The sequence below is a fragment of the Musca autumnalis genome, unplaced genomic scaffold (assembly GCF_047663935.1).
Source record: "Musca autumnalis isolate F117 unplaced genomic scaffold, ASM4766393v1 scaffold_4, whole genome shotgun sequence".
NCBI lineage: Eukaryota > Metazoa > Arthropoda > Insecta > Diptera > Muscidae > Musca > Musca autumnalis.
The window spans coordinates 7,209,839-7,230,419 of NW_027411977.1; the positions used below are offsets into that span (position 1 = coordinate 7,209,839).

General features: G+C 34.4%; 1 protein-coding gene across 3 annotated transcripts; it reads left to right on the forward strand.

The window, feature by feature from the left end:
* Nucleotides 1-11,507: 11,507 nt before the first annotated feature.
* LOC141404379 (uncharacterized) lies at nt 11,508-16,016 on the forward strand. 3 transcript variants are annotated; one of them, XM_073987939.1, is made up of 7 exons: nt 11,508-11,863; nt 12,110-12,511; nt 12,577-12,993; nt 13,057-13,300; nt 13,520-13,673; nt 13,765-14,044; nt 14,111-16,016. In XM_073987939.1, the coding sequence occupies exons 2-7, from the start codon at nt 12,335-12,337 to the stop codon at nt 15,020-15,022; spliced, it is 2,184 nt and encodes a 727-aa protein (XP_073844040.1). In that variant the 5' UTR covers nt 11,508-11,863; nt 12,110-12,334; the 3' UTR covers nt 15,023-16,016. The 3 variants fall into 3 exon arrangements, with proteins under 3 accessions (XP_073844040.1, XP_073844041.1, XP_073844042.1); XM_073987940.1 differs by having other exon boundaries at nt 11,804-12,033; XM_073987941.1 differs by having other exon boundaries at nt 11,850-11,968.
* The last annotated feature ends 4,565 nt before the right edge of the window (nt 16,017-20,581 follow it).

The window sequence follows — 20,581 nt, forward strand, 5'->3', positions numbered from 1 at the left end:
TATGTTAGAAATAAAGCGGATCAAGAAAGCCAACCGGGGAGGATTCTTATGTACCAAGGCCTTAATGCACACGACGTTCAATTCCATTGTATTGAGAACATACAAAAATATATCCCACAAACACCTTAGATAGGCTGGGGGAGCCACCTTTCCCCGTGGATAAAATCCTACGTACGCCCCTGCCTTAAGCACTATGATCATAGTGAAATTCCCCCATGTGCCGCCCAAATATTGACCCCTTACCCATGACTAGTAACCTTTAAATCAACATGGTTTTGAATGTATACATATTTCGTTAAATGTAAACATTTAACCTTTGTTAATCGCATTAAACACAGAAAAAAATGAAAGGAAAACTTTTCCTCTCTGATCAAACATGACAATGCATATTTTCATCGTTTGTGGGGTTCGGCGTTCGGCAACAACGAAATGTTGTCAAGGAAACTGAAATTTCACCACACAAAAATACCCCCAAAAATTTGTTTGCAAAAGATAAAAACCCGTTTCTTTACAAGAATGACGGACGGACTTACCTTTCAAAGATCATTGAATCCCTTAATTGAAGACATGATGTGGGTGAAAAAAAAAGAAGAAAAGGGAATGAATTCACTTTTTATCCAGTTATGATTTCTTTTTTTCCCAAGTATAGAAACAAAAACCGAACGAATACGAAATACGAAGAACCCGGACGGATCGTAAAGTATGTCTTCAAAAGAGTTGTGTTTTTTTCAAGATTTGAAATTTTAGTTAAATTTGTGGTTGTAATTTTTTTCTATTTTTTTGCAAACTTTGCAAATTTTTTCACATTGTATTTCTTTGTATGGATGCTGCTGCAGCTGATTGGTTGGTTGGATGGTGGCTTAATTTCTTCCACTTTTATTTTATTGAATAATTTTCACATTTCTTTTTTTCCTCTTTCCACTCGTGAAAAGTGATCGTACATTACACCACGTTAGAGGCAATGTTACATTTGTTTTGTTTGTATGACGACGACGACCACGACGTATTCCTTCCTACCGTTGACCCCGGTTGTTTTTTTTTTTCTTTCGCTTTTTTGCTGTTTAATTTGTTGTTGTTGTCGTTGCTACTGCTGTTGCATTTATTGTTGTTGTCTTTGTTGACTTGATATCGCGTGCAATCTTACGTTTATTGACCTTGGTATGAGAGCAAGTATGATGATCAATGAACGAACGACGAACGAGCCGCACTCACACAACCCGATGATCATTAACGAGTAATGTCGTTGGTTTTTTTTGTTTTCGTCGTGTACTTGCAGCACCAGAGTAAAAGTATCCGTGTTCGATGCAATGCAAGTTGGTTTGCACTTCAAATCAATTGCGAATTGCGCTGCTGCCGCTGTTGAGTAACGAGAGAGTGAGTAACACGAGCAATTAACTCCCCACCAATAAGGAAGAGAGAAAAAGTTTGGTGTTGGGGTTTGTTTGGTTTGATTTGATTTCTTGTTATTGTTGGTTTTTTGGGGGGATAACGTAACTTGTATTTACAAAAATTATCGCATAACACCATCCAGCAGCAGTCAGTACATGACCAATGAATTTTGCAATTGCTGCTGATGACGTTTTCGAAGAGGGCTGTTTTCTTCTGATTTTTTTTTTTTTTAATTTTTTTATACACAAAAGGGTGTAACAGCTCTTTCTAAATATTTGTTTTGTAAAAAATATCACTTTAATTTTTATTTTGTTTTGTCACAGACTTTTATTTTCGGTAAGGCAGTTAAGGATTGATTGCTGGCAGAATATTTTAGAGGTTTATTTATTTTTCTTTTAAAGGCAATTATTGGGGATTTTCTGTTTGTTTGTGTTTTTTTTTTACTTAAGACTAATTTGGCTTCTTTTAAGATTGTAATTTTTCTTGTTAGAATTTGTTGTTTTGAAGGCAATTAATCCAATTTCCCAGTTTTATTTTCAAAATTTCACTTTTTCAAAATCCACAAAATATGTTTTGTTTGGCGCCTCCACCTTATACGGGTGGTGGTAATGGTGTTGTTATTGTTGTTGAACGCATAAACAATTTCCGATTTTCGAAATAATATGGTGTGAATTTTCAAAAAAAAAAACGCACTGCACGTTAGTTATTCCGTTTGTTTGCTTTTTTTTGCTACTAAAAAATTTTGCTTTGCTTTATTTTGTTTTCAAAAAACAACCGTTCGATACAAAAGTCCGCTGTAGACTAAACTAAATAAACGTCGAAACATGCCGCTCACATGGAAGCTTACAACAAACCACATCATCATAATCGTCATCATCATCAAGTTCATCACAAAACACACAAATTATTGCACTCACAATGGCTGGTCGTCGGGGTCTCTTGCTCGCATACGCTCCCCACAACAATTCCCCAAGTAAACAAACAACAATGCCAGCCAGGCCTACTGGCGCTCTCTGTCTCTTAACGTTTATAATGTGGGGGTCATTGCAAAACATAGATGTGCTTTCTCGCACGCCAGCGTTGCTGTGGTTTGTTTCTCTTTTTCGTTGTTACAACATAAATAAACATTTACGGGTTGTTTTGTTATTTTATTTTTAATAAAATCATTTTTTGTAATTGTTTAGATGTCGTCTGTGTGTTAAAAATATTAAAAAAGTTAAACAATTCTAACAAAAACGCAGTTTTATTTTTCCCTTAAAAATATTTAAGAGTAATTTTGACCATCTATGTTGCAAAAGCAAAGCTCTTACTGTTGTCAAGTTTATTGGGGAATTCTCTTACGTCTCAGTATGGCTGTGGAGATGCAATTCTCTTTTATTTTTAATGTGGGGGCTTTTTCAATTGTGCGTTGGAACTGAAGAGTTTTCATTTCATTATAATGTTCAATATAATTAACATTTAATATCTTTTTGGAATCAAGTTGTTGTATTGTTAACCCATTTTCTACCACTATCCGTTTATTTGGTGAAAACTACTGATAAAAAAGTTTTGATAAAATCCTTTGTAATAAGAAAATATCTGTATAAATCGTTAACAGCATTTGATAACTACCCGCCGATACTTAAATATTTCTTAAACTTATTTTTATTTTCGAAGAAAATCAAAAAAAAAAAAAAATTTTGGATAAATTTAGCTTTTTCCAAGTCACGAATCGTCTAAATTATAACTACAGAAGAGAAAAACTGAATGTTGGAATATTATCTCAAATACATACTGTATGTATGTATATATTTTTGGTTTGGTACTAAAAATTTGACACAAAAGTTAGTAAGTTCTTCAAATATTTCGCAAAAATTTCATACAATTACACTGTGCTACACCAAAACGATGCAGGGGATCTGATGTACCAACTCGGTTTTGTAGCAGTCCATGGAAGACGAAAATACCTTTGCTTTATTTGGGTCACTTCATTATTTGATTTTATAATGATAAATATAGAAAAAATGGTGTTTGATAGATTTTAAACGATCATAATTATTTTCCCACTACGGATTTCTACCATTTTTCTTTTCTTTAGAAGAGTCGAATATTACCTTTCAAACAAACCATTAATTTATTAATATTTTGTGCTTTTAACGTTGGAGCACATATTGCGTATGATATATACATATTAAGAAGAAAAACCATAATATATATATATCATACGCAACAGAGGTTCCAACGCACAGTGCTTCACAAATCGATTTTCCTGGCCAAAACCCCAATTTTTTGTCGTCTTACTTACTTACAAAGCTGGCCCATTACAGAACATTTGTTCCATAGACCGAACTAAGAACAGATCTCCAATTCTCTCTGTTTTTCGCTTCGCTTTTTGGAATACGGCGCCTTTTCATTTCTTCATCCACTTGTATGCTCCATTGAAGCTTAGGCCTCCCGATTCTGCGTGCACCGCCATGTGGCATGTATTCATACGCCTTTTTAACGGGTTCATCATCGTTCATTCTTATGATATGGCCTAGCCAACGCAATCGTTGTATCTCGACACGTTTAACTATATTCATGTCTTTGTATAGCTGATATAGCTCGTGGTTCATACGACGTCGATATTCACCGTCAACGCAGTGTAGATCTTTCGAAGAAATTTTCTCTCAAATACACCAAGCACTGCCTTAACTGCTTGCGCAAGTACCCATGCTTCGGAGCCATACATTAGCACGGGCAGTATCAGCGTTTTGTGTAGTGTTATTTTTGTTTGACGAGATGACGAGATGTTTTTAAATTGCTTACTTAAACCATAGTAGCATCTGTTGGCCAATACAATTCTTCTTATTTCACAACTGATGTTGTTTGTTGTGTTTATGGCAGTGCCGAGGTAGACGATGTCTTTAACTACCTCAAAATTATAGGTACCAACTTCCACAGTTGGTCCGAGCTCTATGGACGCTTTGCGCGTCGACACCATCAATTTGGTCTTTTCGCAGTTTACCGCCAGACCCACTTTCGCAGATTCTCCCTCGATCTTCCTAAAGGTGTCAGTTACTTCCTTTACTGATCGTCCTATCATGTCTATGTCATCAGCATAAGCAAGTAACATGTGACTATTGGTGAAAATTGTGTCATTTCTTTTGACGTTTGCCTCTCGTATAACCTTTTCCAGCAGGATGTTGAAGGGATCACACGAAAGGCTGTCTCCTTGTCTGAAACCTCTTTTGGTACTGAACTGTTGGGAGAGGTTCTTTCCAATTTTAACTGATGACCTAGTGGCAACTGAAGTCATCTTACAAAGCCGGATGAACTTTGCGGGGATACCAAATTCAGACACTGCATGGAATACCTTTGATCGGAGGGGACTGTCGAAAGCTGCTTTATAATCGAAAAATGTGATATGTGTCGATCTGCATCTCTTGGGTGTTCTCAAGGATTTGCCGCAGGGTAAATATCTGGTCGACGGTGGACTTGCCAGGTCTAAAGCAACATTGGTAGGGTCCAATTATTTTGTTGACCATTGGCTTTAGTCGTTCGCACAATATCCCTGACACTATCTTATATGCAATAGGGAGAAGACTTATGCCCCTATAGTTGGAGCATACGGTCTTATCTCCTTTCTTGTGGACGGGACACAGGACGCTCAGGTTACAATCGTCGGGTACGCGTTCTTCCTGCCACATGGTGCCAACTAGCTGATGCATACACCTTACCAGCGCTTCGGCTCTGGTTTTAAACAGCTGGGCTGGTAAGCCATCGGCCCCTGCTGCTTTATTATTCTTCATCCGGTTGATTGCTGTTTTTACCTCATCTTGGCCGGGTGGTATGCATTCTATACCATCTTCTGGGATTGGATCTGTGGTATCATCGCCTTCGTTACTACTGGATACCAGCAGATTGAAAAAATGTCCCTTCCATATCTTGAGCACACTATCTGTATCTGTTACCATATTACCTTGCTGGTCTCTACAGGAGGAGGTGCCTGTACCAAAGCCATCTGTTTGATGTTTCACTCTTTGGTAGAATTTTCCGACTTCATTCTGGCTCCTGTACATCTCGATTTTTTCACACTCCCGCTTTTCCATTTCTCTCTTTTTCTTGCGAAAAATACGTTTCTCTTCTATCCCGATATCTCTCTCGTGCGCTACGCGTTGCTACTGATTGTAAAGTAGCTCTATATGCCGCATTTTTCTCTTCGGTAGCAGCACGACACTCCTGGTCATACCATGAATTCCTTTGTGGAGGTCTCTGGAATCCAAGTATGGATTTTGCGGCTGTTTGCATGGAGTGGGCAATACTTTGCCATTGTGTTGTTATGTTATCGGGACAAGGAGTGCTCTCATTAAGCAATTGGGCTAGTTGAGTGGAATATGCAGTCGAAACGCTCATACATCCAACACGCTCGATGAATGTCTTCCATCTATCACAACATGATCAATTTGATTAATTGTTCTTTGATCTGGAGACAGCCAGGTGCCCTTATGAATATCGAGAAGATTAAATCTGGTACTGCTAACTACCATGTTTCTTGCAGCTGCAAAGTCTATCAACCTCATACCATTGTCAGATGTTTCACTGTGGAGAATGAATTTCCCGACTGGCCAAAGATATTCTCCTTTCCAATTTTGACATTAAAATCGCCTAGAATGATTTTAATGTCATGGGCAGGACATATGTTTCTTCTAAGCGCTTTGGTCTGTTCGTCCTTTTCTTCAGTGGGAGCATGAGCGCAAGCTGATGTTGAAGAATTTATCTTTTATTCGAATTGCAGCAAGTCTTTCATTCACTGGGGTGAAGCTGGATACCAGATGTTTAAGCCTCCGACTAACTACGAATCCGCAACCAAACTCATGCTTTACGTCATGGCAGCTATAATACAGTGCGTCACCTTTAGGTGTTGTTGTGACGCCTTTCCCAATCCATCGTATTTCCTGTATGGCAGTAATATCGGTCTTGTACTTTTCAAGTACGTCTGCCAATGCAAGGACTGCACCTTCTCTATAAAGAGTGCGAACATTCCAGGTGCAGATTCGCAGATCATGGTCCCTAAAACGTTTGTGGGTTCGTCAACTTTAGAGGGGTTTGTTTTTCTTTTCTTCCATTTTTTCATAGTAGGCTGTTTTTTCCAGCCCAAACCCAAGTTTTTAACGTTCTTATGGGTGAACGCGCGGCACATGTTAGCTCACTACCTTTAACGGGTGTTAAAGGCATTCTGCGGATTCTGAAACTACAATGTTTATAGATGAGAAAAATCAAAAAACAAAAAAATCGCCGGAGCGCTTTTTAAATAAATCGCGATTTAAGTTGAAATTTTTAGGGGTTGTTTAGGTTTTCACGATTTTGCTTGGAAACCGCAAGTCCTATCAAAATGGGACTGAAGAAAATGTTGTAGCTATGAAAATTGTCTACAAGATTGGCCTTTATGGTAATCTCGTCGGCTTTACGGTTTTTGAGATATAGAAGTTCAAATTGGGACAATTCAAATTTAATTCAATTCTGTATCGCCCCCTTATAAAAAAAATGTCATGACTGCAAATTCCCAACTTAAACTTATATATCTAAAAAAATGTTACAACTTAGGATAAGTTACTTAAGCCAGTCTTGTAGAGAATTTGCACAGCTTTAAGATTTTCTCAGGTCCCATATCGATAAGACTTACCGTATCGTATCGTATGATCCCGATTTATTTAAAAATCCCTCCAGCGATTTTTTCTTGTTTTTGGATTTTTCTCACCTATGAACACTGCTGTTTCAGAATTCACAAAAACTTTCCCTGTGTAAGCGGTTTTCATCAAAAGTTAGTTAAGGCGCACCCTTCATGGCATTGTTTTATAAGGGGGCGATACAGCCAATTTGAACTTCTATATCTCAAAAATGGTAAAAACTACGAAAAAGTTCTGGAACAGACCAATTGAAACTAAGGAAACCAACAAATTTGGTCAAAATAATGGAAGGTGTGGGCGTGCTCGACGATTTTTTCGTAATTTTGGAAAATGCGTCATTTTTGCAAATTTCTGGAAAAAGAAATAACTATTTCCAGGAAAATATAACAAATATTGTGTTCATTGTTTTTGTTTTGCCTTTAAGAGTCGTTTTAATAAATTACTGTAGCATTTACACGAAGTGAGCTATTTTATTTTTTCTCAGGTACTAAATTTTTGTGAAAAGTTTAGTTGACTAGAACTTTTAGGAAACAGCTTGGAACAAAGTTCCGTTTTCACAGAATGATGCCCAAGAGTGTCCTCTTTCAGCCCATATATACTATTGTATCCATCCCGTTCCGTCCGATTAATTTTAATTTTTTTGAAATTACATGGGTAAAAATGTGTGTTTTTTAGATACCGTTTCCCTATAAATCATAGCTTTTTTACTCAAATTGACATTTTTTTAATATATGAGTTTTTTTTTTAAGAGTTATATGAATGTTTTGAAAACCCAAGGAGTATTTTTCAATTGTGGAAAAACAATTTAAATTTTTTGAAAAAAATGTTTGAAAAAAAATTTTAAAAAAAATTGTTTCCAATTTTTTTTATTATTTTTGTATTCTCATGGTTTGTTCATTGGGGTTGAACTTTTCTAAATAGTTAGAACATATCGACACCTCCAAATAATAGTATGCTAAGTCTAAAAGGTGAGTTTTGCAGGAGAAGCTCTCAAAGTTTGGAAATTTTTTTGTACTTCAGTACTATGCTAAGTCAATATTTGTTTATAACTTCTGTTCGGATTGACCGATCATTACCAAAATTAGACAGAATTTAAGTTAAAGGACGTTCGACACCTCCAAATTATAGTTTGCTAATTCTGAAAAGCGAGTTTTGCAGGACAAGCTCTAAAAGTTTGGAAATTTCTTTGACCTTCAGTACTATGCTAAGTAAATATTTGTTTATAACTTCTGTTCGGATTGTCCGATCATTACCAAAATTTGACAGAATTTAAGTTCAAGGACGTTAAATATAAAAATGTAAAGAACTTGAAAACATGCTAAGTCGACTTAGCATACTATTGTTTGGAGGCGTCGATATGAAAAACTCAAAAACATTCATATTTTGATACAAAATATAAAAAAAAGACTCAAGTTTTTAACTTTGACCTTGAATTCCTCTTCAACCGCTAGACCGAATGGTCCGAAATGCCCAAAACGGCAACGCTGATTACATTTCAAACCATAACTTTCTTGTGAATAGGTCTGTACGATAACTTGCAAGTGAAAAGTACTTGCAAGTTCTCAGTAACCTCTCTCCACTAATTTTACTCTCTCGAAGCAAAAAACTTGCAGATTGTTATCGAACAGCAATTTGCCAACACTTGCAAGATGTTAGCTGATGTGATAAACAAGAAGAAGTTGGCGGAAAAGATTAAATAAAATAAATAACAAAATAAAAAATGGTCCCCACAAACTACAAAATAAGTTATTTCACTTACATTTGGTTTATTCCAGAACTGCAAGAATCTACTAATTTTTACTATTTTTTTACGATAACATAAAGGGACAAATGCTATCGTAGTAAACAATAGTAGCTTCTTGCAGGTTCTGGAACAGAGCAATTATCGTTTTTCTAAATTTATTTAATATTTTTCCCTTTTTAATTTCTATTTATTTTAATAATCAAACGTTTGTTTATGTTTTTGCCAAGAAGTCCACCATAAAGCATTCGAATTTAAATCAGATCAAACTTGCAAATTCTTACAAGAAAAATGTTCCTTGCATAAACTTGTAAACAAAATTCTCCACAACTCTCCAAAATTCTCTCACAATTGTCTCCAAATTCGCTCTCTTTCACTTTACAAGTTTGTTATCGAAAAGCATTTTGTAAAAGTTTGTGGAAATTTGTACAAACTTTTTGGTTATCGTACAGACCTATTATCGTTCATGTTTCCTCTTCTCACCACCAATAATCAATAGTAGTTTTCTCCGTCTTAAGTTTAGACACACAAATTTCTCGGGAAAGTAAATTCAGTTTTTAGGCAATAGGGGGTAGGAAAAAGTATTGAGGAGCTCTTTCCTCTCCGCTCTCTACCAAAAAAATCAATTTACTTTCCCGAGAAATTTGTCAGCCAGTTTCTGTATGTCGAAAGAAGAATGTGTCCGAATGAAACACGCTCGAACATTAGTTTTCGAAATAATTTTACCTTTGCTTTTGCTTCAAAACAAAAAACAAATTTGAAAAACACACAAGAGTTTGGACGTATTTCTTTCGCACACATTCTTCTTTCGACATACAGAAACAGGCTGTGTGAGTTTAAACACAGACTATAAGAAAATAAATGTTTCGCATCTTATTTTACCTTGCGTTTATACATGACAGGACAGTTGAATTCCTGTATTGACTGTCAAAAACCCAAAACTTGCCTGTGTGACGTAGGCGTCCCGACAACTGCAAAAACAGTTGTAAAATTATGAATGAAAATCATCGATTTATTTTTGTTTTCCGTTAACATATGTATGTTAATATTGTTCATTGCCCTTTGTTTTCAACACATTTCAATTACTATCTCACTTCTTTTTACAAAAATGTCAACAATTTGTTGCCCTACTGTCTGTGAAAAAACGATGGACAGCTGGGAGGCAAGCGACAAATGTATGAATATGCCTGTTCCAGAACCTACAAGAATCTTCTAATTTTTACTACGATAACTATTTTTCCTTTATGTTATCGGAAAAAAATAGTAAAAATTAGTAGATTCTTGCAGTTCTGGAATTTGAAGACAAATTGTCTAGTGTAAACGTCTAGTTAAATTACTATAGGCAACAAATATTTTTATTTATTTTTTTAGTTCACCTGAAGGAAAGAAACTAAAATAATGCTTGGTTTACATTTACGAAATCCACTCGATTTCAACTGTCAAATCCATAGGTTAAACGTCAAATGAAATCCAGATGAGATTTCATTTGACGTTTGAGCTATGGAATTGACAGTTGAAATCGAGTGGATTTCGTAAATGTAAACTTATGCTTGGTTTACATTTACGAAATCCACTAGATTTCAACTGTCAATTCCTTTGCGTATACGTCAAATGAAAACTCATCTGAAATCCATTGGATTTCGTTTAACGTTTTATCAATGGAATTGACAGTTGAAATCGAGTGGATTTGGTAAATGTAAACTTACTAATATGTTTGGTTTACATTCGGCGTCTTTTGGTGATTTCGAAGGCGTTTCGTGATTTCGCGCGGAATCAAGCAAAAATTATCATGATTTCGCATACAAAAATGAAATCATCTCATTTCGTGATTTTAGAGAAATCAACATCGAAATCACAGTACACATGATATACAACCCAGTTTGTGACTGAAAAAGTACCAAAAGTTGCAACACTTTTCACGTATCATAATAAACAAGGTAGATGGTCAATTGCTGCAACAAAAAATTTTAGAATCAAAATTTTTAAACAATGTGAAAAAATATTAGATTACTTTGTTAAAATGCTATTTTTCATTGCGTTCTCGTACTTTTTTAATGGTAATGTTAAAGCTGTTCTACACGGTATGTTTTTTACATATTTGTGCATACCAACTGTCACTTTTTACAAATCTGAATTTTGTACACATGGTGTGAACCATACAGAAATTTCAATGTATGAAAGTGTTGTGTGCATACATATGTATATTTTTCGAATAGAACGCGCTCTATTCTCGTCTGTACAACCAAAGGTAAACAGCTGTTTTGTTTGTACGCGGAATAAATAAAGAAAACCACAGAAAACGAATGAAAAATAAAATTTTGCCGTGCAGAAGGAATCACATATGGGCGAAAAAAAGTGACAGTTGCTATGCATGAATATGTAAAAAACATACCGTGTAGAAACCCCATTAGAAAAAAGAGCGAAATGTCTAAAATTGCTTCCCCATACAAATTTCTTAAAAAATACGGGAACGAAAAAATTACGGAAATTGCAAAAACTGCAACAAATCAACGTATCAGCTATCGTATTTAGATGATAATGAACATGTTGCTAGTTTCTACTATGCCAAAATTGTATGGCAGAAAACAGGAGAATAGGGTGTTATTCGGCGCTATTTTTGTTTAAAGAGAAGTGCAAGTCTTGCTAGACTTCGGAGTACAGGAACGGGTTCTATACACAATAAATACGATATATGGATAGTTTTACGATAATTTTCGAAATAAAGTTGTAAAGTTCTATATTGTCGTATATTTTTGATGACTAATTCAATTTGCAACAACTTGTTTTGAAAATTCATGTTCGATCAGCTGCGCGTATGCATCTACCTTGATCGTTGTGATATGTATGAAATCAACAAAAAAATAAGTGTAAACACCGGGATGTATTTCAGGATTTCGTGAAATCCAGTGGATTTTAGAGCGCAAGTGTAAACTTGGCATTACCATAACGAGACTTTCGAAATGAACGATGTAACCGAATGAGCTGGAAGTGGTTCCCTTTGTTCATTTCACAGAATAGTTCGTGAGCGACCCAATTGTCAAATTGTTCAATTGTTCTAATTGTTATGTTTCAGAGGTGTTGTAAAGTAAGTTGTGGTGAAAATTTTGCTATTTTCCTGTGTATTACTGTGTTTTCCGTAAAACAATAATTTTCCAAAAGAATTCGGCCAGGATTTTCCTATATGTAAAATGTAACTTTATCAATACACAGTGAAAATGCTTCACCACTCACTTTGTTCACTAGGACTTGACTAACGTAATCTTGTAATTTATCCCTTTTTTATTGGAAAATGTTTTAAAAAATGTGTGTTTTGTTTTCAATATTTCTACAGGTGCCATGAAAAACTTTACAATGTTTTTCTCCTCGCACACAATCAGTTAAGCAGCAACAAAGGACAAGTTCCTTGAACAACATCTTTGTTTTTTGTACAAATACATCTGCTGTGTGCTGTGTGGTTTAAGTATTCATTACAGTATATAGCCAATAAGTCATTGTTGTTATTGGATTAGGCGATACACCACATTCCACAAAGTTCCGCACCATTGGAAGACGGACGATGGGAGGATCCGTAAGTCAAATATTTCGCTCCGGCTCGGCGCTACTATCTCACCGTGATGGCCATAAAGTTTCCAAAGAAACAACTGAAAAAATTACAACACTCTTTGAAATTTTATTTGCCAATCCCAAAATTTCCATACAACTGTTAGAATCATTGCTCTTAGAAATTGCAAAGGTAAATCTGTCATCATAATTAAATTCCCTGAAAATGTTAATAAATATTTTTCTTTTCTTATATAGAATGAAAATATTTTAGTAATACACGATGATTGTGGCTTCAATATATTACAACGAGCTGTGGGCCTTAATCACGTCGAACTAACCAAGTGGCTATTACAACGTCATAGACCCGATGTAAATCGCAGTCCTTGTTCCCTGCCATTACACATTGCTTGTCTTAAGGGACACGAATCATGTGTGGAATTACTATTGAAATATGGAGCACGCATCGAATGTGAATCTCGCATGTGTTTTCCCGGTTCACATTCGACCAATTGTGAGCTATTCCAGTGCAATGCCAACAATCATTACGAAGATGTTGAGTTTAGAGAACGTAATTTTGATAATTCAAAATTACAAAATGCAATTTGTTATGCCATAGATGGCGATCAAATAAATGTACTAAATATTTTGGTACAAAAATTAGATGATCCATGGGTATGAATGTAACACGAATTTACTTATGAAATTACAATTCAAGTTGTTTTGTTGTTTTTAAAGATACCATTTCGTTCCAAACGTCCTGTTTTTCATTTGCTTCACATGGCCTGTGAACGTGGAGCTTGGAATTGTGTTCAACAACTGGTGGTGACACGTTCCGATGAAATAAATCTCATTAAAGATGAATACTATCCGATACATCATGCTGTGCTGCATGATATGCGTTTTTTGGAATTACTAATTCAACATGGCGCTGTTACAACAGTACGAACCTGTACCCAACAATTTACTCTTTTACATATGGGTAAAATAATCATAGCTTTGTAACAAGTCTAGTTTTGGCGCTCCATTTTGGTTGCATAGACAGTTCTACCCCCACTACTCATCATTTATGGGGAAATTGGATAGTAAGCTTTTGACGAGGTTTCGTTCGTTCATAACAATCAAAATGGAGCCTCTAAACTGGACTTAAGCGCCTTGATTTCTATTGTTTAAAACTTTTATTAATTTACTTTCCTTACAGTGATATTTATAGCTAGAAAATCTGCTGAAGATACTCTTAGCATGTTGCGAATATTACTGGAGCGTGGTTGTAAGGAACTAATCAACGAACCAGATGTCTTGGGCAATACACCACTACATTCCTTGATCGTACGTTATGCCCTAGAAGAGGCACGGTAAGAAAATTTGAGAAACAAACATCAAGCATACATACTTTTTGATATCTTTACTTTCTTTCCTCTTTTAATTTATCTATTTTCTTTGCAGCTATGGTTACGATAAGTGGAGCAAATGGGATGTTTTGCATTTGGTGAGATTCTTACTACAACATGGCGCTAAAAACTCCATCAATCAAGCCGGCAATAGTGCCTTGGCTTGTGTATTTCGTCATATACGTGATATGGACGTATGTTTTGAACTCCTAAGCATGATGATAGAAGATAGTGATCCAAATATTGTGGGACGTGATGGTTCCGTTCCCATAATGGTATTGTTGATACCGTTAATTAACAAAGATACCCTACAACATTATACTCATTCAATGAAGGTAAAATTAACAAGTTTTCAATTCACAATTTTTTTTTAACATTTTAGTTTTAAATAAATTTTTAAGGTCTGTTTTGTGAACTGTATACGGATATTATTGCAACATGGAGCCAATCCCAATTGTTCGTATCATCACAATCTAACACCGCTACAGGTGTTGGTCTTTACCGTTAGTGAAAACTTCACCTTGAGCAGTGATACCTTAAGGCAAACCAATTTCGATTTTATCAAAAATATACTCTTGCTTCTCTTGCAACATGGCCTCGATTGCAATCAAACATATCAGAATATTTTGCAAGCCGTCATGGATATGGTAAGAAATGTACGCGATGTTAGTGATTTAAATCGTATACACGATTTAACTTTGACACTCATACAATACGGAGCTGATCCAAATATAGTATTAAGTAACATGACCACTGGTGGTGCCATCTATTCGAATGAAATAGCCCGTTTTGGAGATGCCTTAGGCTTAACTGGCTCCAGTTCGGATAGCAATAGTGCTGGCGGGGCTGGTACTGTGACAGCAGGTGGTGGCGCCAATGGTAATTCGTCCGTCGGCGAAACGACGGGTACTCGACAATCTCTAGGTGATACCTCATTCCGTAACTCATTTCGCACAAATTCTCGTTATTTATTGTTCTATTATATTGTGTTGATCACAAAGAAAGATTTCATACTCAACGATCCAGATGTGACATTTACCCGTATTATTTTACTATTTTATGCTACAATGCAGCACGATACTCTGTACAATTGTTTGAAATCCCTGCACAACTTTTATGTCGCTCAAGTTCCAAGTAAAAAGACGGAACAATTAATTGCTGTCATTTCATCGCTATATCGTAAACCTCGCAGTCTGAAACAATTGTCTCGTCTTGCCATTTACGAATCGCTGAATCGAAAGTTAGCTCAAAATGTAAATAAACTTAAATTACCGGGTATGCTTAAGGATTATGTATTGAATTTCGATAAGTAATTGAAGATATGGTGTACGCATTTAAATTTGCAACAATTTTTGTTTCGAATTTTACAATTCTATTGACTGAAATTATTAAATGAAATTATAGTAATTCGGACAACTCATTGCTTAACTCAATTTGTAGCAAAAGTTTCTTTGCGAATAAAGCAAACAAAAATCTACCAAAGCAGATTTAAAGGTATTGGAATCTCACAGCTAGATTTGTTATGGTTCTACATCGTAACTTTGCAGGTGTAATATTAACAAAAAAACTTTGTTTTAATCTATCATAACAGACTTGCACTTTTATTTGCTTCAAATGTTTCAATTTAAATCTGCTGAAGATTTGTACACACAAATCTCAAATCATTCTTATTGAACTGAATTTAGTAAATCAGGGCAAATATAAAACAAAAATTAAGAAAAACAAAAAACAAATATTTTAATGTGCTCACAATACAAATAATCAGTCTCTGTATATTAATTACTATAAAGAAATAAAGTTAACAACATTTCAATGTTATTTATCCTCTTTAGTTGTAAGAAATGAATAACAAAAACAACAGTATAGATGTATTGTATTTTAGTTTTCTTAGCTGTAAGAAGGGCACTAAATAAAATGAAACAAGAACAAATCAATGTAATCATTCATTCATTCATCCGTGCATACTTGAGAACATTCTATTTGCCAAAAAAGAAAATGTAACATTTTACAAATACATACATATATAAATAATAATTTACCGCCATACATAAATATATTGTTAAATATTGTTCCTGTTAATCGCAAATGAAATGAATATTCAAAACAAATGGGCGAAAATAAAAATAAAAACATTCATGTCTGAAGAGGAATGCAAATACACAACATACATACATATTTACATTAATTACAATACATAATTTATTATAACATTGTTAAATATTTTTTTCTTTATACATTAAGGTAATGTATTCAAATTTAAAGAATTTAATGTTAATAAAGAAACAAAGAAATAGCTAAATCTATAAAGGGTATTTTATTTATTGGTGAAATATTTGTAATGTTAAAGTTCGTATTACAAATATGAAAAATGATGATAATAAGCCAGAATCATATGGATGATTTTTTACAAAAACCAGATTTGTTAGCGATCATTATTTAAAGACCTATGGAGCAAAACATTAAACTACCTGAATATATCAAATCAAGCCATTTGTACAAAACAAACGTGGATGCATTGAAGAAACTGTTTGACATCACCAAGGTAAAAGGCGAATGGATGTGCAATGAGGATAAGAAGCTTCACAAACTGCAAATTGAGAGCAAAGCTCGTTGGTTACTCCAGCTAATGCCGTCCACGCTTGCCAGCTCAGCGATACTTGATTGTCTAGAAAGTAGCACGGAATCATCCGACAGAAAGTGCTAAGTACTCTTTATCTGGGGAAGTGAAGCATGTAGATTGACGACAAACACCGCCGTCCTCAGTAATGAATCTAGAAATTGAGTTGACTGCTCTCAAATTGAAAATGTTGAAAGCTCAAATAATCGGAGTGACTACAAAAAAGCCCTCAAATGCCTTATGACTCAACGGAAAAAGATAAATCTCCCCAAAACATTGCCCGAAGCAAGCAGTGTTGTTAGCGTTCGATCAGAGTTAAGCATGGCTTATAAAACTCCTGCCGCAAAGGAAAACAACGTTTCACTGAGACTCATCCTCGCCAATGACAACGTGAATATTTAACTTTCTTGCGTGTTTGATGAACCTGTGTAATGTTACATATAAATGGTTCTAAAGCTTGCCAATCCCCCTTTCAGAAGTTCATAATTTTCGCTAAAGAACTTGTGGTCCTGTTTAAGTCGATATAATCAGGGTAATTATGAATATAAACTCCCCAGTTTTGTCTTTCTGCTGTTTCAACTTTAAGGAGAGAGTGAGAAAACTCATTGGGAGTTGATATTCACGATAGGGCTGAATGTTTTTCGTTCATGACTTATGGCCTGTTTCTCTAAGACGATTCGAATTCAAATTCGTTCGAATTACTACCAAACTCCTGTTGTTGAAGGAAATGTTTGTTCGATTGAAAATAAGAACAATGCAAAAATTAAAAAAAAAACAGACGTTTTGTAGTAGTTCGAACGAATTTGTATTCGAATCGTCTTAGAGAAACAGGCCATTAATGTCCTAATAAGAGGTCCTACGGTGGCCAAATAAAATGACTGGTATAACTCCCTAAACTTTGGGGTCGATTACACTGTGCAACATTTTTAAGGTGATCTTGTGCAAACAATTCGAACTGTGGATTTTTTGAAAGTACTGACCCAAACGACAAGAAACCCTAGTTGGTTAAATATTGAGTTTTTATTTTATTTATTTATTTATTTATTTATTTATTTGCTTTGCAATTGAAGCCAATTTTGAGGCCAATTTATATAATTACAAAGAATCCACCTAGATATCATAGCTACTCTAAAAACAATTTCATATATATAATTCATCTTAAACCTAGAAATTGGAGATCTAATTATTTTGGTTACAATTATATTCTTTAATTTTTTTTTTTAAATTCTTCATTACGTCATAGCTACTCCAATTTTAAAGCAACAGATTGATAATAAGTATATCGTATAAGTTATTAGTTAAATTATGAAATGATCATTAAGAGATGTATGATGTGGTATGCAAATGATAATAAGTTTTCGCGCAGTGATAAAAACTGGTTAAAGCTAGAAAAAATTCTTCATTACATCATAGCTACTCCAATGTTAAAGCAACTTGTAAATTGAATACAAATTAATAATACAATATAAAAAATTTAATGTTTATAATAATCAACAGATATATGATGTGGTATGTATGTAAATGACAATCAATTTTCGTGCAGGGAAAAAAGTTGTTAAAGCTAGAAATTGGAGATCTAATTACTTTAATTACGGTTTGCTCTTCCGTTTTTTTTTTTTTTTTTAGAAAGTTCTTCATTACATCGTAGCTACTCCAATTATTTCATAGCTACTCGGTTTATTGCCTACTTAAAGGAATTCGGGGTTATATCTCTGAAACCAATGCGAATCTTCTTCTGACCTCTGAAGCAAATTTGTAGATAAGGACAAGGATACAATATTTGGAGAAATAATGAACTCGAAAAACTACATTTATTGCCTAAAATTTCAAAATATGTGCAAAAATACCACAATTTTTATACATTTCGCACCGTATCTCCAAAACCGTTAATTTTTTCTGAATATTTTCTTTTGGAAAAATATTCCCTGGATACACAACTATTCAGAACATGTCATTGTTGTAAAATGCCTCTATCCCGTTGTTTTCAGTACATTTTTCAACGACGATTTAATAAAAATGTCAATAATATAGTGAAATCTGAAATGCGAGAATAAACTGTTGGTGTGAACTGTGTTTGAACTACGCGTTGTAAAACATATGATGCAAAATACCGCTGAAACAACATGAAGTAAGCGTTTTAGAGTTTCAGAATATTCTAAAGAATTGTTGAGAACTTTATTTAAAAGATTTCTGCAAAAGGTTACTTGGTTCAACTCCCAATAGTTTAGACGATACTGACCAGAATTTCAGCAATTATGTAAAATTTTCTATATTTTATAGATTTTGATGCCCTAGATGGAGTTTTCTTATGTGGTTTTTCAAAAGATAAGTTCTACTAGTTTAGGGCTACAATATTGCTAAAGAGAGCATTCCTTTCTGAGATAAAGGTCTGATAAATGCAAAAAAGTGTAGATTTAGCCCGTGTTGTAAAAGGTATGATGCGCACTGTACACTTAAAGAAGTTATTGTTTATAAACTTGTTAATGATCATCATTTAAATAGTTGTGTCTTTTTACTTTTTCATTAATAATTATTCAGTAACTTGTTTTCAGAGAGTAAGAGAGATTTTACTCTTTGATACGAAAATAGAGAAAAAAGTAAAAAGATAGCATTTAGTAAACTTTAACAAGATAACAGTTGATGACCAAAACAAAAACATTGGCGCCAATGCATGAAAGAAAAACTAACTCCAAAGCAATGAAAAAGTTATTCAATTCTAAGCTAAATAAATAAAAAATTATTAATAAATTAATAAAATAATCAATAAATAAACCCGAGTCGTAATATTTATAGTATTTTTCCACGAAAATATGATAAACATTGAGCAGCTGACCATTAGCAGATCATTAAAAAACAGCTGATCGAACTTGCTAAATGTTGCTGGGAAAAAATCTTTCAGCAACTTTTAGCAATTTCTCAGCAAACAACTGTCAGAATTGTTCTCTCACTTCGCTCTCTTTTACTGAACTTTTGTGTAAAAAGACAGCATTTAGTAACATTTCGTAATAATTATTACAAATTATCACGTAAAAAGACACAGCTATTATTGTGTAAGCAAGCTGCAAAATCTTTTAGTCATGACATTAAAATAATACAATATAAGGTGTGTTCGTTTACTCAATAATTTGTACAAGTCCAGTAAGTTCTTGTAAACGACTAATCTCTTTTGCATTGTACTGTGGAGTAAACGAACAACATCCAGTAACAATTTGTACAAATTTTGAGTAAACGAACACACATATAGTTTTAAGTATTCTCATCAATAATTGTTTTATATACTTTATTACTGAAAACAAAAAGTCTCAATAAATCTAAATCTAAGGTATGATGCTTGTTTTAAATATGTACGTGTTGTAAAAGGTATGATGCAAAATACTGCTGAAACAACATGAAGTAAGCATTTTAGAGTTTTAGAATGTTCTAAAGATTTGTTGAGAACTTTATTTGGAAGATATTTGCAAAATGTTACTTGGTTCAACTCCCAATAGTTTAGCCGATACTGACCAGAATTTCAGCAATTATGTAACATTTTTTATATTTTATAGATTTTGATGCCCTAGATGGAGTTTTTCTTATGTAGTTTCTTCAAAAGATAAGTTCTACTAGTTTAGGGCTACAATATTGCTAAAGACAGCAAGGCCAAATTCCTATTCGTTGCTGAGATAAAGGCCTGATAAATGCAAAAAAGTGTAGATTTAGCCCAGTTTAGATGAGGCCATAAAATCCGAACTGGATCTGACAGGACAAAACCCAACTAGGGTTTTTGTAGCTAAATATGTACTTTCAAAAAATCCATACTAGAAGTTGTTTGCATTTTCAGTGTTGCACAGTGTTATGGATTACCAGTTGCGTTGCCGACAGTAAATTTAACAAAAAAAAATTTCTTTTTCGCATAAAAATGTATACTATTTTACAATTAAATTAATAGCTGAAGGGTCAAAGCACTGCACACTGTCCCAACCTGCGACAAAAATCGAAAAACCGAACTTTATTATATCCCCTACCATGAAACATGAAATGATTTGTTTCCTGTCCACGATACAAGTCGGATACGTTTTTTGACTAGTAAGAACTCCAAATAGCAAACTACAACCAATTCGGGCCGAAAATGTTGATAAAATCTTCAAAATACCTGAAATCGGGAGGTAACGTAATATGTGAGCTATACCTAAACCTGGACCTAAGACCACAATTTTTGGTGCAGAAGGATTCTGACCATTGGGAACCCCAAATACCAACGTACATCCAATTAGGG

Bases quoted from the DNA above. Each gene is read 5' to 3' on its own strand.
- LOC141404379 (XM_073987939.1), top strand. From the start codon at position 12,335: ATGGGAGGATCCGTAAGTCAAATATTTCGCTCCGGCTCGGCGCTACTA. The intron at 13,301-13,519 runs GTAAAATAATCA...CTTTCCTTACAG, and splicing joins ATTTACTCTTTTACATATGG to TGATATTTATAGCTAGAAAA. The intron at 14,045-14,110 runs GTAAAATTAACA...TAAATTTTTAAG, and splicing joins ATTATACTCATTCAATGAAG to GTCTGTTTTGTGAACTGTAT.